Consider the following 23957-nt stretch of genomic DNA (forward strand, 5'->3'; position numbering starts at 1 on the left):
TCTGCTCCCAGGCTGCTTCTGTTCTAGGGGGTCAGGGGACAACAGGACACCTCTAAGTGTCCTAAAGCTCCTTAATCACCTGTCTTCTTGGTCAGAGAGGCCACAGATTTCAGAGTTGGACTGTAAGCAGTTCACTCTACAAAGAGGGTCAACACCAAGAAAAGTGCCCTAAATGCTTCTAAGAAGTCATGTTGCTTACAAGACCTTGACCTATGCCCACAGATGCCACAATGATAAAAGATGACTGAAAGAGCCAAGAGACCTTAAGTTAAAGAAAAACGGTTGATTTTTGGCAACCTGTATGGTCTTAAGAACCCAGCAAGAAGTATAGCTAAAAAGCAAAACAACTGGTAATAATTCAGAACAAACAATTTGACTAGACTTTTCAAAGGGACAGACAGCAATAATTCAGGACGTCCCCATTAGTCCTAAGTGTGAGATGCTAACATGGCAGGTAGGACACTCATAGCAAGCCTAGCGGTAATACAATATGCCCCATTTCTAATTTATCGGTAGTTACAGTGTTACTGCATGGTTTGGTTGTTACACTGTTTCTTCTCCTGGGCACTGTTGATATGCATCAGTGATTATAATCTCAAGCTATTTTCCTTTTAATTTATTCCACTTCTTAAAACTACCCTTATGTTTTCCTATAGTATTGATATGTCACTATCAGTATGTTCTTTTTACAGTCCATGGGCTCTCACACTTAGAAGATGATAAAAACAGATACAATACAAACCTTGTGTAGTATTCACCTAACAACCGGAACAATATGTGCTGGTCTTCTAAGATCTGCATACCCTAATTAAATCTCTTCCAGATTCTGCCTTTATGCATTAATGATTTATTAACATCACAGTTCTCAGGACAACAGGCCCTGATATTTTTAGTTCTGACCTTAGGAACAATTCCCTATATGTTTTATTACTTATATATAGCTTGATGCCCCAAGCAATGACATCCTCTCCTCCAGATTACCTTCAAATGACAACCCACCAAGATACAGCCCAAGTTCTCTCATGCCCCATTTAGGGAACACGGGGTTGAAACTTCTGGTGCCTGGATGGGGAGGCTCCATGCCCCTGTTCAGTATCAGAAGCCCTAAAGATTAAGAAATCAAAGTCTCACAGGGGCAAATGAGGCAGGACAGAAAGACAGGGAAAATTACTGAGATATGAGAAGGAAAAGAAACCTTTCACCCGAGAGTCTCTCAGTAAAGCCTCACATTAGCTGAGAAGCAAAAATTCTAGGACAATTAACATTTGCTACGAAGGTTGCTAACATAAAAATATTATTCTCTTAAAATATCAGTGGCCCACACTTAGAGCTTAAATGCGTAAGACCTTGGATAGGGCCTGATTCCTTCCCTAGACACTCTTGAGAATCTACTAAGTAGTTAGGAAACTACTACAGAGTTAGCAACAACTACTCTGTCTACAGTGGAGATGTCCTACCTTCCTGCATCCCTGTAGTCCACATTCTACATCACCAACAGTACTTCTGCCAGGTGCCCCTGGAACCCACCTTGTCATCTCATTTATGTTTCTTAGCAATCCTTAAAGACACCTTCAAAACCCACCCAACCTCACATCTGACTGCTAGCCCACACCCATGCTCTGGACTGTCTTTCCTTCTGAGCACCCTTCTTAACTCTTCTACTTAAGCCTGTTTTAAAATATTTTATTAATCCTCTCCAAGAGAAATAAGAGATACTAAACATCACAAAAGTAACCAAAGATGGCCTATGCTATGGAGAAGTGGAAGGTAACATTTATACCAACAATCATACACTCATTTCAAGATGCTACTGTCTACCACTGAAAGCATGCATAATCCCAGATGTGGTCCAAGCACTTGGAATCAATTCACTGAACACATCAACACTGGAGATTTAGCAACACTTCTGTTCCCATTGTACAGCTAAGAAAGTGGGCTATAAGAAGTTTAAAGAACTTGTCACAGATTTAGAACCAGGCAATTAATCTGGCTCTAAAGAATATGCTCCTGGCCAAACAAGGATATAGCCAATAACAATTTCAAATGTGAAGATCCCCAGAACCATGCTAAGAATTTTAGAATTTGCATAATCTTATATACAGCCTTCCTCTAAGGAATCTAAAACTAGCCTAAGGTACCTTTTCTTTTAAAATGAGAGCCTTCTGGGAATCCACACGAACACCGTCATCTTCTGACTCTGACTCTTGCGACACAGAATCGTGGGTGCTATCTTCTTTGTCGAGTTCATCGAGGATACTGTCCTGAAATCATAAGCAGAGCAGTGCTCATACTTGCGTGGAAATTAAGAAAATCAATTACCGCCAGGTGGTGGTGGCGCACGCCTTTAATCCCAGCACTTGGGAGGCAGAGGCAGGCGGATCTCTGTGAGTTTGAGACCAGCCTGGTCTACAAGAGCTAGTTCCAGGACAGGCTCCAAAACCACAGAGAAACCCTGTCTCGAAAAACCAAAAAAAAAAAAAGAAAATCAATTACCTTCAACAGAACTTAAATCGTTAGGATCTAGGGACTTACATAAACATAAATGAAAGCCAAATAATCTCCTTCAATTAAGATTACAAACAGAGGGGCTGGAGAGATGCTCAGCAGCTAAGAGCAGTAGCTGCTCTTGCAGAGGACCTGGGTTCAGTTTCTAGCACCCACACCGGAAAGCTGACAACCACCTGTAACTCCATTTCCAGGAATCTGACACCTCTGGTCTCAGGGTACTCATATTCATGTGCACATACACATATGCAGACACGCATACCTACCTATAGTAAAGTAAAAATAAATTTTCACAAAAAGAACCAGCTCGAGTCAGGCGTGGTGGCACACACTTCCCCGCACTTAAGAGACAGAGGAAGGTGGATCTATAAGTTTGAAGCCAGTCCGGCCCACAGACTTCGAGGACTTACAGAGTTCAGGAATACAAAGCGGGAGAAAAAAGAATCAACTCTGGGGTACAGTGAGATGGTCAGTGGGTAAAGGTGCCTGCCACCAAGCCTGATGACCTGAGCTCAATAACCAGTGCCTACGTAGTGGAAAGAAAAGCTCACCAGCTGTCCTCTGACTCCACACGCATGCATGGCATGTGCATGCCCGCATACACATACACACACACACACACATAAATAAACAGAATCTGACTTAGACTAAGTATAGTATGGTAAGTAGCTCACACATCTAACCCCAGCACTCAGGAGCTGAGGCAGGAGTATTACTGTGAGTTTAAGACTGGCCTGGGTTACAGTGTAAGAGTTCCCCATCTCCAATACATTGTCCTTCTCAAAATACATAATATCTATTATATATATGACTTTAAACTCATAAAGTAAGTTCAGTCAACACAATCCGCATATCACAAATAGCAATGAGGTATTATGAATGACATGACAGTTTGCAAAATTTATACACTACTGTTTCTAAGCACCCAGTAACAAAGAAAGGGTTTTTTCTTTTTTACATTTATGTAATGAGTTCCAGATCAGTCATAACTACATAGCAAAACCCTCCTCCTCCCCACTCTCTCTCTCTTCCCCTGCCCCCTCTGCAAGTGTGAACATACGCACACACACACACACTTGAGTCAATTAGCTTTGGTTTAATTAACAAAAATAACAACACAATTTATTGGGAAAACTGTTCAATGAAGAATGAACTATGACCAGCAAGTCCCCTCTTAGGTGCTTATATCCTTAAACCTGTGTGGGACTACTCATAGCATGCTTATCCACATGACTTCAAACTGAAAACCATGTGTACATCAACAAGAGAATGGATACATATTGTAATGAATCCACACAACAGAATGAAAACAACAAAAAGTAGCGCTACACTGTAAAGACACAGACCAACAGCAAACAAAGCTAACAAAGGAAACCAAACACAGGCGTACATACTGCATACAACATTTATATAAACTCTAGAACACAGAACTATGATAATCTAGAGTATGAGAGGTCAGAAGAGCTGCGGCTTTGAGGGATTATCTAACAGGGCACAGGTAGGCTTCTGGGATACTGAAATGCTTTACAACTGGAAAGAATACAGTTTTACTATGTGTATATAGGAGGAAAATTTAGAACGCTACTCACTTAACATTGGGAATTTATGTGCATTATACTTTAGTATATATGTTAAACAGAAAAAATCAAAGACAATAAACATAAAATTAACAGCAGCTACTGTCTCTACACATGTGAAAAGAAAGAAATGGGGCCATTTCACTAAGGCTACCAACCCAGAGCAGTGAGTCCCTGACTAGAGGACAGGCCTCAAGGTCCCCGCCAGGGAAAGCGGCCCCCGCTGCTGGGGCTGCAGTCTCTGCTGTGATCTGCTGGACCTGCTCTGCCTGCGCCCTACTTCCCTTAGTCCCTGGCTCATTGGGGCATCCAGGAGTTCCTGTGTAGGTGCCGAGAAGTTTCATCGGGACGGGTGAGTGTGTGCTATCCTGGGGCGGACTGTCCCGGTAGAGAGCACAAACGCCCCTCCCCCAGCTCCTGCTGTAGGGCTTTCTCTCCTACACACCTGCCCCCACCCCCACCCCCAAGCCTGCCTTGTCTGCAAGGTCCTTAGCTGTGGAACAGTTTCCTGCCATTTCACTAAGGCTACCAACCCAGAGCAGTGAGTCCCTGACTAGAGGGCAGGCCTCAAGGTCCCCGCCAGGGAAAGCGGGTCCCCGCTGCTGGGGCTGCAGTCTCTGCTGTGATCTGCTGGACCTGCTCTGCCTGCGCCCTACTTCCCTTAGTCCCTGGCTCATTGGGGCATCCAGGAGTTCCTGTGTAGGTGCCGAGAAGTTTCATCGGGACAGGTGAGTGTGTACTATCCTGGGGCGGAAGGTCCCGGTAGAGAGCACAAACGCCCCTACACTAAGGCTACCCAACCAGAGCAGTGAGTGCCTGCCTAACGGGCAGGCCTCAGCAACCCCCGAAGGGAGCACAGGCACCTCCAGCTTGTACTGCAGTGTCGCCTGTGTTCTACTCGACCCCGCCCGACCCCTTGCATTCGGCCTTCTTTACGCGGGTCATTGGAATACCACACATCCATGTTTTGGTGTTGAGGAGTTCATCTGGAAGGGAATGGTTCCTGCCCCTACACTGAGGAGATACACCTAGAGAGTTAGTCACAGCAAAGACTGGTCCAAGACATCAGGCCTCTCCTGGCTCCATTTGAAGGAAAAGATGGGCAGGCGCCAATGCAAGAATTCCCCCAACAACTTGAAAGGCAACGTGACATCACCAGGATCTAGGAATCCCGAAATGAGAAGTCTACACCCTAATCCAGAAGAATTAGAAGAATTCGACTCAAAAGTGAATTTTATGAAAATAATAGAGGACCTTAAACAGGAGGTGAAAAACTGCCACAACCAATTAGAGATTACAAACAAAAAGGTAGAGGAAATGAATAAATCTCTCAAAGATACCCAAGAAAACCAAGAGAAACAAGAAAAAGTAATCAAACAGGTAAGGGAAACGGTTCAAGACTTGAAGAATGAAGTGGAAGTAATAAAGAAAACACAAACCGAGGGAAGGATGGAGATGGAAAATTTGAATAAACGAACAGGAACTACAGAGACAAGTACCACCAACAGATTACAAGAGATAGAAGAAAGAATCTCAGACACTGAAGATACCATAGAGAAAATAAACGCTCTCATCAAAGAAAACAGCATAACCAACAAATTCTCATCACAAAACATTCAGGAAATCTGGGACACAATAAAAAGACCAAACCTAAGAATAATAGGGATAGAAGAAGGAGAAGAAGTACAGCTCAATGGTCCAGAAAATATATTTAATAAAATTATAGAAGAAAACTTTCCCAACCTTAAGAAAGATATTCCTTTGAAGGTCCAAGAAGCATACAGAACACCAAATCGACTGGATCAAAAAAAAACATCTCCTCGTCATATAATAATCAAAACACAAAACATACAGAATAAAGAAAGAATATTAAGAGCCGCAAAGGAAAAAGGTCAAGTTACCTATAAAGGTAAACCTATCAGACTTACACCTGATTTCTCTATGGAAACCATGAAAGCCAGAAGGTCCTGGATAGATATACTGCAGAAACTACGAGACCATGGATGCAAGCCCAGACTACTATACCCAGCCAAGCTTTCGTTCACTATAAATGGAGAAAACAAAGTTTTCCAGGATAAAAACAAATTTAAACAATACGTAGCCACAATTCCAGCCCTTCAGAAAGTAATTGAAGGAAAATCACAAACCAAGGAGTCCAACAATGCCCACAATAACTCAGACATCTAATGACCCTTCACCAGCACAACTTGAAGAAGGGAAACACACAAACTCTACTACCAAAGGAAAGAAAGAAAGAAAGGAAATATGACCGGAATTAACAACCACTGGTCATTAATATCACTTAATATCAATGGACTCAACTCACCTATAAAGAGGCACAGGCTAAGAGATTGGATACGAAAACAGGATCCAACATTCTGCTGCTTACAAGAAACACACCTCAACCACAAAGACAGACATCTACTCAGAGTAAAGGGCTGGGAAAAGGTTTATCAAGCAAACGGACCTAAGAAACAAGCAGGTGTGGCCATACTAATTTCTAAGAAAGTTGACTTCAAACTAAAATCAATCAAAAGAGATGGAGATGGACATTTTTTTACTCATAACAGGAACAATTCATCAGGATGAAATCTCAATCCTGAATATATATGCCCCTAATATAAAAGCACCCACTTATGTAAAAGAAACGTTACTAAAACTCAAGGCAGTCATCAAACCACACACACTAATAGTAGGAGATTTCAACACTCCTCTCTCACCAATGGACAGGTCAATCAGACAGAAACCTAACAGAGAAATAAGAGGATTAAGGGAGGTAATGAATCAAATCTATTCTATAGAACAGACATCTATAGAACATTCCACCCAAATAGGAAAGAATATACCTTCTTCTCTGCAGCTCATGGAACCTTCTCGAAAATAGACCACATACTCGGTAACAAAGCAAACTTACACAGTTACAAAAAAATATCGGTAACCACCTGTGTCTTATCAGATCACCATGGATTAAAGTTAGAATTCAACAACAATGCTATCCCCAGAAAGCCTATGAACTCATGGAAACTGGACAGTCAACTACTGAACCACACCTGGATCAAAGAAGAAATAAAGAAAGAAATTAAAGTCTTTCTTGAATTCAATGAAAACGAAGACTCAACATACTCAAACCTATGGGACACTATGAAAGCAGTGCTAAGAGGAAAGTTCATAGCATTAAGTGCCCACTTAAAGAAAACGGAGAAAGCACACATTGGAGACTTAATAGCCCACCTGAAAGCTTTAGAAAAAAAAGAAGCAGACTCACCCAGGAGAAGTAGAAGACTGGAAATAATCAAATTGAGGGCTGAAATCAACAAAATAGAAACACAGAAAACAATCCAAAGAATCAATGAAACAAAAAGCTGGTTCCTGGAGAAAATCAATAAGATTGATAAACCCCTATCCAAACTAATCAAACGGCGGAGAGAGAATATGCAAATTAACAAAATCAGAAACGAAAAGGGAGACATAACCACAGACTCAGAGGAAATTCAGAGAATCATTAGATCTTACTACAAAAACCTGTATGCCACAAAATTGGAAAATGTTATAGAAATGGACACTTTTTTAGATAAGTACCATATACCAAAGTTAAACCAGGACCAGGTGAACAATCTAAATAGACCTGTTAGTCGCGAAGAATTAGAAGTTGTTATAAAAAACCTCCCCACCAAAAAAAGCCCAGGTCCAGACGGCTTCAATGCAGAATTCTACCAGAACTTCAAAGAAGACCTAATACCTATACTCCTTAATGTATTTCACAATATTGAAACAGAGAAGTCATTGCCAAATTCCTTTTATGAAGCTGAAGTTACTCTGATACCAAAACCACACAAAGACACAACCAAGAAAGAGAACTACAGGCCAATCTCACTCATGAACATCGACGCAAAAATACTCAATAAAATACTGGCAAACCGAATCCAAGAACACATTAGAAAAATTATCCATTATGATCAAGTAGGCTTCATCCCAGAGATGCAGGGCTGGTTCAACATACGAAAATCTATCAATGTAATCCATCATATAAATAAACTGAAAGTAAAAAACCATATGATCATTTCATTAGATGCTGAAAAAGCATTTGACAAAATTCAACATCCCTTTATGATAAAGGTCTTAGAGAGATTAGGAATACAAGGGTCGTTCCTAAGTATAATAAAAGCTATTTATAGCAAGCCGTCAGCTAACATCAAATTAAATGGAGAGAAACTCAAAGCTATTCCTCTAAAATCAGGAACACGACAAGGTTGTCCACTCTCTCCATACCTCTTTAATATAGTGCTTGAAATTCTAGCAATAGCAATAAGACAACATAAGGGGATCAAAGGGATTCAAATAGGAAAGGAAGAAGTTAAACTTTCATTATTTGCAGACGATATGATAGTGTACATAAGCGACCCCAAAAACTCCAGCAAAGAACTCCTTCAGCTGATAAACACCTTTAGTAGCGTTGCAGGATACAAGATCAATTCCAAAAAATCAGTTGCCCTCCTATACACAAAGGATAAGGAAGCAGAGATGGAAATCAGAGAAGCATCACCCTTCACGATAGCCACAAATAGCATAAAATATCTTGGGGTAACCCTAACCAAGGAAGTAAAGGATCTATTTGACAAGAACTTTAAGTCAATGAAGAAAGAAATTGAGGAGGATACCAGAAAATGGAAGGATCTCCCTTGCTCTTGGATAGGGAGGATCAACATAGTAAAAATGGCAATTCTACCAAGGGCAATTTATAGATTCAATGCAATCCCCATTAAAATCCCATCAAAATTCTTCACAGATCTTGAGAGGACAATAATCAACTTTATATGGAGAAACAAAAAACCCAGGATAGCCAAAACAATCTTATATAATAAAGGATCGTCTGGAGGCATTACCATCCCTGACCTCAAACTCTATTACAGAGCCGCAGTATTGAAAACAGCTTGGTATTGGCATAAAAACAGAGAAGTCGATCAATGGAACCGAGTAGAAGACCCTGATTTTAACCCACAAACTTATGAACACCTAATTTTTGATAAAGGAGCTAAAAGTATTCAATGGAAAAAAGAGAGCATCTTCAACAAATGGTGCTGGCAGAACTGGTTGTCAACGTGTAGAAGAATGAAAATAGATCCATATCTATCACCATGCACAAAACTCAAGTCCAAATGGATTAAAGACCTCAATATTAGTCTGAACACACTGAACCTGATAGAAGAAAAAGCTGGAAGTACTCTACAACATATGGGTACAGGAGATCACTTCCTACGTTTATCCCCAGCAGCACAGACATTAAGGACAACATTGAATAAATGGGACCTCCTGAAACTGAGTAGCTTCTGTAAAGCAAAGGACACTGTCACTAAGACAAAAAGGCAACCCACTGACTGGGAGAAGATCTTCACCAACCCTGCAACAGACAAAGGTCTGATCACCAAAATATATAAAGAACTCAAGAAACTAAACTTTAAAATGCTAATGAACCCAATAAAAAAATGGGGCACTGATCTGAACAGAGAATTCTCAACAGAAGAAATTCAAATGGCCAAAAGACACTTAAGGTCATGCTCAACCTCCTTAGCGATAAGGGAAATGCAAATTAAAACAACTTTGAGATACCATCTTACACCTGTCAGAATGGCTAAAATCAAAAACACCAATGATAGCCTTTGCTGGAGAGGTTGTGGAGAAAGAGGCACACTCATTCATTGCTGGTGGGAATGCAAACTTGTGCAACCACTTTGGAAATCAGTGTGGCGATTTCTCAGGAAATGTGGGATCAACCTACCCCAAGATCCAGTAATACCACTATTGGGAATATACCCAAGAGATGCCCCATCAAATGACAAAAGTATCTGTTCAACTATGTTCATAGCAGCATTGTTTGTAATAGCCAAAACCTGGAAACAACCTAGATGCCCTTCAATGGAGGAATGGATGAAGAAAATGTGGAATATATACATATTAGAGTACTACTCAGCAGTAAAAAACAATGACTTCTCGAATTTTGCGTGCAAATGGATGGAAATAGAAAACACTATCCTGAGTGAGGTAAGCCAGACCCAAAAAGAGGAACATGGGATGTACTCACTCATAATCGGTTTCTAGCCATAAATAAAAGACATTAAGCATATAATTTGTGATCCTATAGAAGTTAAATAAGAAAGTGAACCCAAAGAAAATCATATAGTCATCCGCATGGAGAGTGGGAAGTAGACAAGATTGCAGGGCAAAAACTGGGAACTTGCGGGTGAGGTGGCATGGGGCAAAGGGGAAATGGGATGAGAAACATGAAAAGGGGAGGATGGGAGGAGCTCGGGGGATTGGGATGGTTGGGATATAGGAAGGATTGATACGGGAGCAGAGAAGTATATATCCTATCTAAGGGAGCCATCTTAGGGTTGGCAAGAGACTTGACTCTTGAGGGGTTCGCAGGTGTCCAGGAATATGTCCCCAGCTGGTACCTTGGGCAACTAAGGAGAGGGAACCTGAAATGACCCTATCCTATACTGATGAATATCTTGCATATCACCTTAGAACCTTCATCTGGCGATGGATCGAGGTAGAGACAGAGTCTCAATTTGGAGCAACGGTCTGAGCTCTTAAGGTCCAAATGAGGAGCAGAAGGAGGGAGAACATGAGCAAAACTTCAGGACCACGAGGGATGCACCCACCCACTGTGACAGTGGAACTGATTTATTGGGAGCCCACCAAGGCCAGCTGGTCTGGGACTGAATAAGCATGGGTTGATTCCGGACTCTCTGAGCATGGCAGACAATGAAGGCAGATGAGAAGCCAAGGACAATCGCACTAGGTTTCGATCCTAATACATGAACCGGCTTTGTGGGAGCTTAGCCTGTTTAGACGCTCACCTTCCTGGAAGTAGATAGAAGACCTTCGTCTTCCCGCAGGGCAGAGAATTTGGACTGCTCTTCAGTATCGAGAGGGAGGGGGAATGGTGTGGGGGGAGGAGAAGAGGAGAGGGGATAGGGGGAGGGAAGTGGGGGGAGGGGGCAATACTTGGGAGGAGGGGAGGGAAATGGGAAACGGGGAGCAGGTGGAAATTTTAATTAAAAAAGAATAAAAATAAAAATAAAAAAAAAAAAAAAAAAACGGACTCTCTGAATGTGGCGGACAATGAGAGCTGACGAGAGGCCAAGGAGAATGGCACAGGAACTTTCATCTGGCGATAGATCGAGAGAGAGACAGAGACCCAATTTGGAGCAACGGTCTGAGCTCTTAAGGCCCAAATGAGGAGCAGAAGGAGGGAGAACATGAGCAAGGAAATCAGGACCACGAGGCGTGCACCCACCCACTGTGACAGTGGAACTGATCTATTGGGAGCTCTCCAAGACCAGCTGGACTGGGACTGAATAAGCATGGGTTGAAACTGGACTCTCTGAACATGGCGGACAATGAAGGCTGATGAGAAGCCAAGGACAATGGCACTAGGTTTCGATCCTAATACATGAACTGGCTTTGTAGGAGCTTAGCCTGTTTGGATGCTCACCTTCCTGGGCCTGGAGGGAAGTGGGAGGACCTTGGTCTTCCTGTAGGGCAGGGAATTTGGACTGCTCTTCAGTATTGAGAGGGAGGGGGAATGGACTGGGGGGAGGAGAAGAGGAGTGGGGATGGGGGAGGGGAGTGGGGGGAGGGGGCAATGTGTGGGAGGAGGGGGAGGGAAATGGGAAACGGGGAGCAGTTGGAAATTTTAATTAAAAAAGAATAAAAAATAAATAAATAAATAAATTAAAAAAAAAAAAGAAAGAAATGGACAATAAAGCTTCACAGCACTGGGATGTCTCCTGTAGACTGTTAAGCACATGTATTAATTTCATTATTGTACTCTAGGACATGTATATATCTCCATACATTTTTCAAATGAATAAATATATAATACATGCTATTTACCCCAAGCTAGAGTCAAACTCCTAGCAATCTACCTGCTTCAGCCTCCCAAATGGTGTTTGTACCATGACACCTAGCTATTAAATAATATGATTTTTTAAAAGATTTATTTAAGTGGTGTGTGTATGTGTGTGTGTGTGTACATACCACATGTATACAGATGTCTGTGGAGATGAGAGAATCAACCCCTGGAACTGGAATTACAGGCAGTTGGGAGTTACCAGGTAAGTGCTAGGAACTGAACCCAAGTCTTCTGCAAGAGCAGCAATACCTATTAATGGCTGAGCCATCTCCAGCCCCACCCACTACTTTTTAAAAGACCATATTCTGGAGAGCTTAGATGTTCCCCCAACACACAGATCATGCCGGCTGGGTTGGGTGATGGCTTACACCACATTATCTCCATGGAATGGGGCAAAAGAGTCTCACCTGAGTATTCAGCCTGTGGCCTGGGGAAGGGATAAGAGCACACAGAGGTGAGGGAAAGCTAGAGGGGACTCCATCTATGTGGCTATGGGGGACACTCACACCCTTGTTGGATAGGGCTTTCCAGATGCAGCTGGTTTGGGGAGGAGTATCTACAGCCCTGGAGGTAGTTCTTCATCTAGGCTCTGTAAGAAAACCCAACACATTCGTGGATTCCCCAGAGCAATCTTTGGCAGAACTGTGCCTCAGGTTGTCATCTGGACCGTAGGAGGAAAAGTAGACACTATTTTATATCTCTCCCAGAAAAGAAATTGTAACAACAGACTAAATAAATCTTTTTGAAAATAAAAAGACCAAGCATGGTAGTATACATCTTTAAACCCAGTACTTAGGAGAAAGCAACAGGCAGATCTCTGGGAGTTCAAGGTCAACCTGGTCTAAAAGAAAAAAAAATAAAAGGCAAGCAAGGTAATACATACATGGGGCTACAGAGGTGGCTAAAGACTACATTATGAAGAGGAAGAGACCTGGCCAGTCGTCCTCATCAACTCAAACCATAAAATCCAATATGGACAAGTTCAACAGAAACACCTGGGTTAAAAAGTCCCAGAATCTGACAGTGCCCCAGGACCTCCATGTCCTAAGAGCAGGACAAATGATGCTTCTCTCTTAAAGCCAAAAGGAGGGAGGGGAACTGATAGAAATGGACAGGAAAGGCACTTCCTCACACCAAAAAGAGTCACAACAGGGACCAGAGAAGACTAAACACAGTCTGGGGAACCGGCTTGCTCATGCATGAGCTCAGTCACTTCAGGTAGGATGTCATTGGACTGACAGAAACGCATTGGACAAGAACACAAGAATGTGTAGTAAACGGATGCAAGATTATAAACTCAGGTGGAGGGGAAAACACGCAGGAGGTGGAGCTGTAGTGCTGTCCAGTTTGGCCCAAAAATGCATGCTTGGGTACAGACCTGTAAATGACCAATTATATCAGCCAGATCTCAAACAATGACACATTCAGTAACTATCATACAGGCATATGCTCCAACAGCGGAAACAGAAGAGAATGTCATCAACAGTTTCTACACAGATCTACAGAACGAGGTAAGCAGGGCACATAAGAATAACATACTAATGATAATGTGTGACTTCAATGCAAGAGTGCAATCTGGATAAAGAATGGACTGTAGTGTCATAGGAACATATAGATTCGGACAAAGGAACAACAATGGGCAACAACTGCTTGACCTCTGCTATGCAAATGATTTGTACAAAATTCAAACAGGCCAACCATCAAGATGCTGGATGTGGGCATCCCCTGACAAATGCACATACAGACAAGCTGACTACATTCTTATCTAGTATCCAAAACAGCCGATCATTTCCTAGTGCTGACTTAGGGTCAGATCACCAACTTGTTATGACCAACATTCAACTGAAATGTAGGAGAGGCACGCCAGGCAAGACGAACTGGAAGATTGATTGTAAACAACTGATGAACACAGCTGTACAGAGAGAGTACAAGAGAACCGCTGAAAAAAAGACAAGGGAAATCATGAAAACAACCCTTACTAATAAAGAAAGCGAATGGGAGAAAATCAAAAGAGCTATACAGGAGGCTCCCAAGGAGACGCCTGGTTATGCAAAAAGGGCAACACCAGTAGAACGGCTTACCGCAGAGACAATCAACCTGGCAGAAAAAAGAAGGAAGCTAAAGGGCAAACAAGACAATCAGCAGGCAGCAAAACACAACTATCTGGGCAGGGAGGTGTAAAGAAGAGCGAAGAAGGATGGAGAGCTGTATATATAATGTATATGCAAAGAGGTGGAAAAGGCTAGACTCCATAATAAAACACATCTTGTCTATGAAGCTATCAGATGGATAACTGCCAGATATGTCCTCAGATTCGGGTGATTAAAGATGGGCAAGGTCATTTATTAGCAGAACCAGATAGGTGGTGTGAAAATCAATAACTTGTGTCTTACTGACGATACAGCACTAGTTGCTGAAAGTCCGAATGAGCTGCAGGCCATGGTAAATAGAGTGGTGGGAGTAAGTGAAAGCCTTGGTGTGAAAGGAAACATCGGGAAGACTGAGATGCTACACTTGGGAAGGGAGCATAAGGATTTTACCATTGTAATAAAGAATCAGAACCTCAAGCTAACAGTCAACGTTGTCTATCTGGGGGGAAACCTCAGTTCAAAGGAGGAACTATTTCAGACTTCAAGAGGCAGATAGGGATAGCAAGGGCTGCATTTCAGGTACTAGGAAAGGTTTCATCAGCAAGAGACATAACAACAACAACAAAATCACAGGTATATGAGACACTTGTCTTGGGCTGCCTTCTTTACAACTCTGTAAACTGAACAATGAAACGCTCCTCAGAACAGCAGCTGATGTGTTTGGGATGGCATGTCTCAGGAGGATTTTAGGTTTCACATGAAGAGATGACATTAAGAAACATCTCCATCTACAGAAGAAAGTAAACTATAGGATACGGCAACAGCACTTGAGATCCTTCGGCCATGCTATGAGAATGAATGATGGCGATACCCAAAGAGAGCACTGTTTAGAGGAGCACACGGGATAAGGCGAAGAGGAAGGCCCAAAAAACAATGGATAGGCGGCATAAAGGAAGATGGTGGAACCTTGGGTATGACAATAACACAAGCATCTAGGACTGCCCAGGATGGGAACAACTGGAGAACCACCATGGACATTGATGATGACAGAAACAGTTCAGCCATTAAGAGTACTTGCTGCTCCTGAAGAGAACCCAGGTTTATTTCCCAGCACCCACCGCTCACAACTCCCTATCTCTGGTTACAGAAAATTTGACTCTGTCTTCAGGTCTCTGTACACAAGTGGTACATTTACATAGATGCAAGCAAAACACACATACACACAAAACTAAATAAATGTTCTTACAAACAACAAAAAAAATCATATATTCTAAATAGGTTTGTCACTTCTCTCCCCAAATATAGACACTTCTAACCACATCACTTTAAGAAGTGTGAGTCCAAGACGGGCGGTGGTGGCGCACACCTTTAATCCCAGCACTTGGGAGGCAGAGGCAGGTGGATCTCTGTGAGTTCGAGACCAGCCTGGTCTACAAGAGCTAGTTCCAGGACAGGCTCCAAAACCACAGAGAAACCCTGTCTCGAAAAAGAAAAAAAAAAAAAAAAAGAAGTGTGAGTGCAGAATAAGGTAGGCTAACTGGCTAATAGGTTCGCAAACTAATGTGACAGTAGACGTCTGGAGCCTTGGGATAGGTTCTGAGGCAGAGCATGTCTTACCATTGTGTGAGTCATATATGGGAAATAAGATACACACAGTACTCAGTAGCTATCTCAGACCTAGGAAAGTGAAGCCTTCCATCAGACTGGCCTGCAGGCAAGTCTGTGTAGTAATCTTTTTATTAATGTCACTATGGGCAGAACCAGTCCTGTGCAGGTGATCCAGGTTTGCATAAGAAAACAGACTGAGCATCAGATCTCATTACAGATGGTCATAAGCCATCACGTGGCTGTTGGGGATTGAACTCAGGACCTCTGTAAGAGCAATCAGTGCACTTAACTTCTGAGCCAGGTGGATCTCTGCAAGTTCAAGGCCAGCCTGGTCTACAGCTCGAGTTCCAGGACAGGCTTCAAAGCTATAAAGAGAAACCCTGTCTCAAGAAATTTAAAAAAAAAAAAAAAAAAAAGGAAGAAAGAAAGCAGGCTGAGCAAGTTATTGAGAGTAAGTCAGTAGGCACTGTTCCTCTATTCTTCTGCTCCTCCCTGGCTTCCTCTGGTGATGCACTCTAACCTATAGGATGTAACCAGACTTTTCCTCCTTGAACAGCTTTTGGTCAGTACTTCATTCATCACAGTAGCGGAGAAGCAAACCAGGACACGTGCTTGCATTGCAGCTGACATGGTGGTACATACCTGTCTACGATGTGTCTGGCACTCCTGAAGCTGAGGCAAGAGAATCACAAGTTCAAAACTAGCCTAAACCACATTAGAACAAACACCTTCCCCACCACAAAAAGAGAGAGAAACACAGGCCACACAGACACTATTATTTTTTGTATAATCTCTGACTAGTATCTATGCCAAGAAATGTTTATCTAACTAGAAGTACATAACTAGATAAACTTACCACATCAAGTTTTGCCCAGGCATCATAATCAAAAGATTTTATTCTGTTTTTTGTGTTTTCCTCTTTGGTTTTTTTGGAAGAATCTTTAGCTTTGCCTTTCTTCTTTTTCCTAAAATTCCCATTTCGAATAGGTGGTAAATTCTAGACAAGAGAAAGAAAAACAAAAGCTTTGAGAACGTTGACACTTTGTTACTTTTGTATACTAACAATGTATGAAGTTATCACTAAATGATACTTTCTTTTTTGTTTTTTGTTTTTTGTTTTTTTGAGACAGGGTTTCTCTGTATATGCCTCGCTATCCTGCAACTCACTCTGTAGACCAAGCTGGCCTCCAACTCAGAGATCCACCTTCCTCTCCCTCTTAAGTGCTGGGATTAAAGGTCTGTGCCACCATGCCTGGCACTAAAAATGATATTTTCAAATACGAATTTTTTTTCTCAATTTAATTTGCAAGTGCTTCATTTTATCGTATTGATTATGGGGACTGGAGAAATAGCTCGGTGGGTAAGAGCATTTGCTATGCAAGCAAAAGGACCTGAGTCTGAACTGTGACTGCAGTGGGAAACAGAGACAAGCAGATCTCAGGAGCTCTCAGACCGGTCAGCTTAGCTGCTAGAACACAGGATATGGCAGGTCACTGAAAGACCTTGTGTCCAAATACAAGGAGCTAAGACATGTACCACATGGGCACATGCATGAGCATGCACACCTAGGCATACAAAACACATACACGAAAAAAAAGCAGTGATTGTAAGTTCAACTCATTATTTGATGAATGCTGCAGATTGTTCAATTACAAAAGTATTAACCTGAAGTGTGAGTTATGCCTTTAAATTTACAACTCTAAATTCAAACTTCAAAACCTTCCTGATTTTCAGTTAGTAGGATAAATGAGCACAAGTTCAAAGGCAACCTGGCATGCTAACAACTGCTACATACAGCATGAAAACATCACCAGATTTAAACATACTAGCTCAATACAAATAGCTCAACCTAACTAGGCATGATGGCACATGCTTTTAATCCCAGCACTCAGGAAGCTGAGGCAGGCAGATCTCTGTGAGTTCAAGGCCAGCCTGGTCTACAGAACTAGTTCAGGATAGCCAGGGCAACACGGAATCCCTGTCTCAAAAAGAAAAAAAAAGGACTATCACATGACTATCCTTTCAATAAACACCAAGATTTAGAATATCTTATGATAGTTAACACATTATTCAAACTCAGTAAGCAGAGTCTCTGAAAATGTTAACGGTGACATAAACCACTCCAATCTCAGCATTTTTATGTTTTGTAAACAGGATCTCATGCAGCCCAGGCTAGACTCAAACTCTCTACATAGCCAAGGAGGACCTTGAACTCTTGGGCCTTCTGCCTCCACCTACTGAGTACTAGGATTACAGGCAATTTCAGGCTTTTCAGAACTCATTTTACAAGGTCACACTTTTTTAAAAAATAAATTTCTGGATCAGTAACGTGCTTGGCAGGTGAAAGTGCTTGTTGAGAGCTTGATGATTCAAGTTCACTTCCTGGAACCCACAAAGAACCAACTCCAGGGAGCTGCCCTTTGACTTCTAATCATGCTTGTGGCATGCTGGCACACGTGCACGCACACATACATTGTACACACACTAATAACAAATTAACAGAAACCTTCATTTACCTCTTCAGGAACACCACTTTGTCTTCTTAGTTCCAGGTCCTTTTGTTTAATGTCATTTTCCCAGTGCTCTAAATCCCTCATGAAATCTTGCAATTCCTCTGCATTTTGTTTCACTTGTAGCTGTAATTCAATGGCTTTACTTGTTGAAGTCATTCTGATCTGCAAAGTTTTGAGTACACACCCTATGGTAAGAATTGGGATGACAGATGCTTAAATTCACAATGGAGATGCATCTCCATAAACCCATCATAATTTAATGGTACTGTGAAATAGAAAACTGCATTTAAACCTGCTATAGTGGTACATGCCTGTGACTCCAACCCTCAGAAGACTGAGGCAGTAGTGTCAAAGGTCCAAGGTCACCCTGAGGTGCTCAACAAGGCCCCTTTCTAAATGCAGGGACACGGGACACTGCCAAGTATGTTGGTCACTACTATGCTAGCGTGGCATAAATAAACATAAATCAGAGGGTGAAACAGTAGAACTAAGTGTTCAAACCTCAGCTGGGCTTGGAAAAGTGGGCCAGTTAAAGTAACAGGAAGGAAAAGACAGCAGAGAACACTGAGGGAATGAAGAGGTTACAAGTGGACCCGGGACAGATCCTGAAATGCCAGACCATGGGGTGTTACGTTCTAAAGGCCATGTAAAGGGACTAACAGGTAAAATAAAAATACTTTAATGACTGCTTAGGTGAGAAACTGAGAAATAAAGATTTAAATGATGTTTTAGATTTCTGTTTGGTAGGAACTGGTAACGTCATTTTGAGTCAAGAAATGAAATTTTGAGCAAGGTTGGAGTTGCCATTCAAGCCTGACAACTTATGTCCGATCCTGGTGACCACATAAAGGTGCAAAGGAAAAACCAGCTCCACAAAGTTGTTCTCTGACGTGTATACCATAGCACATGCATGCACCATCACACATCAAATACACATACAGTAAAAAACAATTAAAATTTTTGAAAAAGAAAAGCAATTTTAAGAGGGAGGTAACAATAGCAGAATCAGTTCAGTCTGGACTGCCTAATATGAGTGCTTAGGGGTCGTCAGAAGATAACCAGTAGGTAAAAGACTAGAGATAAATGTGGGGGACACCAGCACTAAATTGTTGTTGTTGTTGTTTTGTTTTCGAGACCAGGTTTCCCTGTATAATGGTCCTAGCTGTCCCGGAACTCCCTTTGCGGACTAGGCTGGCCTCAAAGTCATAGAGCTCCACCTGCCTCTGCCTCTCTAGAGCCAGGATTAAAGGTGTGCGCCACTACTACCTGGCAACACCAGCATTAATAAAGGTAGAAACTCATCATGCGTTTGAACATGCTTAGCCACTGTAACTGATGGAATACTTAAAACAGGAAACTGGACAAAGCCCGAAGAACAGTAACACTTAGGGACCAGGAAGAGATGGCTACATCAGAAAAACTAGGCATCAGTACCTAGGGAGCTGAGAGGATATGAGAGCACTGTCACCAAAGACCTGAGAAAATTAGTTTGTTAAGTGGGAAAGCCATGCCAAATGCCAATGAGTGCACATACCTGAAAAGGTCCTATAAAGAATGAGAATATACATAGGATTTTTTTTTTTTTTTTGGTTTTGGTTTTTCGAGACAGGGTTTCTCTGTGGCTTTGGAGCCTGTCCTGGAACTAGCTCTGTAGACCAGGCTGGTCTCGAACTCACAGAGATCCACCTGCCTTTGCCTCCCGAGTGCTGGTATTTTTTTTTTTTTTTGATTTTTCGAGACAGGGTTTCTCTGTGGTTTTGGAGCCTGTCCTGGAACTAGCTCTTGTAGACCAGGACCGAGTGCTGGTATTAAAGGCGTGCGCCACCATCGCCCAGCTTACATAGGATTTTCTTAAGGGTAGAAATGAGTTAAATAAATTATATTATATGGGACTAGGGTAACTTTGCATTTAATAATGTTAAGACTCAATCCCAGAGGTAGGCAGATCTCTGTGAGTTCGAGGCCAGCCTGGTCTACAAAAGCTAGTTCCAGGACAGGCTCCAAAGCTACAAAGAAACCGTCTTGAAAAAACAAAAAAAATTTAAAAAAGTAACGTTAAGACTCAATCCACTGAAGGCACATGAAGACTATAGCTGGGCACAGCTGGCCATTGTTTTCTATTCCAGTTCTTCAGGAGGTAGAGGGTTCATTACAAATTACCGTCAACAGGACAACTTAACAGACCCTGCCTAAGAATAATTTTTAAAGGCTTAGCATTTACCAACAATTGAAAAAGACGTTAAGTTCAACCCTGAAGACGGCAGGCAGACAGACAGCTAGATAGATAGATGAAAAGGGATAAAGTGCTAAGACCGGGTACTTTAAGGTAGAGAAACTATGGGGAGGTCAGAGTAGGGACATAACAGCTTTTTCTCCCCACTAAAAAGAGACTGTTTGGGGTGCAATGGATCTTCTGACTCCGCCTCAACAACACAGTTTAAGCTTCAAGCAGTGTACACATTTGGTTATGCGCATGCATTTCGTTCATAAACAAAACAAGTATAATGCTTTTGCTGGAAACAAACCAGCACAAATCGAAACAAGACCCTGAAGTGAGTTCAATAAATAACTAGCCATGAGGTAATGCTGCATGCCTTTAATCCCAGCACTCAGGGGGCAGAGGTAGCCGGTTCGAGGCCAGCCTGCTCTACTCCAAAGTTTATAGCAGGACAGCCAGAGCTACGGAGAGGGGCGGCACCATGAAATGCAGCAGAGCCAAACGCGCTTCTTCGCCACCCACCCGCCCTCGGAGACAGCCCCGGCTACAGACGGGATTCGTTAAGCGGGCAACCAGAAATGTCCAGCGCCTGGCGAAACACCCTCACACCCTGGCCAACAGGAGGCGACCGTACGGCGGCTCCGAGGAGCCCACCACCGTAGAGCAGGGACGGAGAGCCGGCTCCCGGCCAGGCCGAACGCGCAGGCCTCGACGGCGCGCGGAACCCACTCAGGAACCGGCCGGCGGCCGTCGCCGCCTACTCCCGGTCGCCCAGGCGCAGGCCGGCCCCGCGCTCCCGCCCGGCACCCCGAGCGCCCCTGCAGCCGGCGGTAACGGGAAAGCGTGCTCACCCGCCCCGGCCGTCACCACACACCCACCGCAGCCAGGGAAACGCGCGGCGTCACACGCCGCCGCCGGAGCCTTCCCACAAGGACTCGCGCGCCGCTCGCGCGTGCGCAGAGAGTTCAGCTCCCGCGCCCGGCAGGTCTGGGTCGAGTAGCTCGCGGACAAACTGAGTATTTAAGTAAACAGAGTGTGAGAACCCGAAATGTGCGCCCATCCTGACGTATTCCGACCCCCCCACACACCAACACCCCAAACAATAGGAATTTAACTTCCCTCGATTGTGTCTCTGAGAGCAGCCTTGTTTTCAGCTAACATGATGTTTGTAGCCTCTGCATGAGGATCATAGAAAGTTACTTCTACACTGGTAACTCTGTTGTTTTCCTTCTAAGACTTGCATTTGACTGCTTGTCTTCCTTGTACTTTTTGCTAGTAAGTAACCTTTTCTAAGAGTATCTGTATCTCAGGTTTGTGTCGGTCTTGTCCTGACTTATCTAAAACAGAGACTTTGAAACCTGTACCACTTGCTTCTGCTTCCTTTGTGAGTAAAATTTTCCCACTGCAACAACTCCCAGCACTCGGGAGGCAGAGGCAGGCAGATCTCTGTGAGTTCAAAGCCAGCCTGATCTACAAAGCTAGTGCCAGGACAGGCTCCAAAGTTAGACAGAGAAACCCTGTCTCGAAAAACAAAACAAACAAAAAACCAAGCAAACAAAAACCAACTCTAGAATTGCACGTTGAAACAAACATGATTTTTAAAATCCACAAACACACACCAGTTTTTCAAATTGAATCAATTTTATCATCCGCAATTAAGATCAGTTAGTTATTCACAAATTTGACAACTTTAGAATCATTGCAGGAGGCAGGTGGTGTGTGTGTGTGTTCCACAAATGCTGATTTATGAATCTTACCCTAGAGGTCTGACATAACTAATCAGAAATCCAACTTCAGCATCAGACATTTTCAAAGCATGGGATACAGCTGTGCAAGCTGAGAGCCACCAACCCAGACCAGTCAATGAAAAACACCTTAGATCTTCCCTCACAAGGTCATAGCATTAGAACCTTTCCCACACTGTGTGACTGTTTATTTTAAATTTATTTAAAAGCAAAGATCAGAGGATGGAGAAATGTCTCCATGGTTAAGAATGCTGTCTGGGAACCGGAGAGATGGTTCAGCAGTCAAGAGCACTGTCTGCTCTTCCAAAGGACCCAGGTTCAATTCCCAGCACCCACATGGCAGCTCTCAACTGTCTGTAGCTCCAATTCCAGAGGATCTGATGCCCTCTTCTGGCCTCCATCAGCACCAGGCATGCATGTGGTGTGCATACATTTACACAAGCAAACAATTATTCACATAAAAATAAATATTTATAAAACTAGAGGATTAAAGATTTTGTTGATGGTATTATGTCGATAAACTGGCTTTTAGCAAAGTGTGATCAAGACTGGCCTTGAACTCATAATTCTCCTTCTTCTTCCTCTTCACCACATCCTACTGTGTGCACAACCCCACAACCAGCAGAAACCCTTGCAGGGAAAACTAGCTTTAAAAAAAATTAATGTGGCTTAGCATTCAGGAGAGAGAAGCAAGTGGATCTCTGTGAGTTCAAGGTCTACATAGCAAGTTCCAGGTCAGCCAGAGCCATGAGCCTGAAAAAATAAAAATAGAGCTAGAGAGATGGCTCAGCAGTTAACAGCACTAGCTCACTGATTGCCTTCCAGAGAACCTAGATTTGATTCCCATAGGTGGCTCACAACTGTCTGTGTAAAACTTTAAGACAATTCTGAAGCCATGTCTGAGGCCTCTCAGCAGTAATACTCCCCCCTCCCCTGGGAACCAAGGACATAACAACTACATATGCACATACTGAGATGTTTGGAGCTTTCCATCTCCCTGAATAGGGGCAAAATAACTCTTAGGTGTTGACTCAGTTCCTGGTGTTTTGACTCAGTCCCTGGGAAGGGGGCAAAGTGACCCTCAGATGTTCCGCCTTACCTCATCTGATCTGGCAACCACTCTCCAGTCAATTATTGGTAATAGTCCTTTTGAATAAGCCAATCATAATAGTTAAAGAACAATCCCTAGACACCCTCTTTGTTTCTGTGGTTTTTTTCCTTTAAAAATAGCTTGTACCAGCCATTTGGGGTCTTTCTGGCTCCTCGAATGCTGAAAGACCCTGTCATGACAGAATTAATAAAATCCTCATGCTTTTATATCAACTGTGGTGTGAGAGATGGTCTCTTGGAGCGACTCCTCCTCGGTGATTGGACTCTAGGGTCCAACATCTGTAACTCTAATTCCTGCAGAACTGACATCCTGGGCACCAGGCACACACATCATACATAGACATACATGCAAGCAAAATGCTCATACATATAAAGTTAAAACTAAAATATTTGTAAAAATTAAATAATAAGGAAGCTGGAAAGATGACTCAGGGGTGAAGAGCATTGACTGCTCTCCTAGAGGTCCTGAACAATTCCCAGCAACCACATGGTGACTCACAGCCATCTGTATTGAGATCTGGTGCCTTCTTCTGGCATGCAGGCATACATGCAGACAGAACACTCATACCAAAAAAAAAATTTAAAAAATAATTTAATTAAAAAATAATTAAAAGTTGAAATAATCTTAATGTATGTTTAAATTAATCATAAACTATTAAAATAGATATTGGTA

At 42.7% G+C, this 23957-nt stretch overlaps 1 protein-coding gene across 4 annotated transcripts in view; it reads right to left on the reverse strand.

Annotated features, from left to right (window-relative positions):
• Rpap3 (RNA polymerase II associated protein 3) overlaps positions 1-21375 on the reverse strand; it is a 47996-nt gene extending 26621 nt beyond the window's left edge. Inside the window, exons 1-4 of one of the 4 annotated variants that reach the window (XM_057792409.1) lie at positions 21308-21375; positions 18215-18373; positions 16555-16695; positions 2139-2261 (exon numbers count right to left, since the gene is read on the reverse strand). In XM_057792409.1, the coding sequence (XP_057648392.1) occupies positions 2139-2261; positions 16555-16695; positions 18215-18367 (417 nt within the window). In that variant the 5' untranslated portion in view covers positions 18368-18373; positions 21308-21375. Of the gene's footprint in view, positions 1-2138; positions 2262-16554; positions 16696-18214; positions 18397-20951; positions 20982-21280 lie in introns of those variants that run through there. The other 3 variants (XM_057792407.1, XM_057792406.1, XM_057792408.1) reach the window with 3 other exon arrangements.
• Positions 21376-23957: the final 2582 nt, after the last annotated feature.

This window comes from Chionomys nivalis, chromosome 17 (genome assembly GCF_950005125.1).
Source record: "Chionomys nivalis chromosome 17, mChiNiv1.1, whole genome shotgun sequence".
In the NCBI taxonomy this organism is placed as follows: Eukaryota; Metazoa; Chordata; class Mammalia; order Rodentia; family Cricetidae; genus Chionomys; species Chionomys nivalis.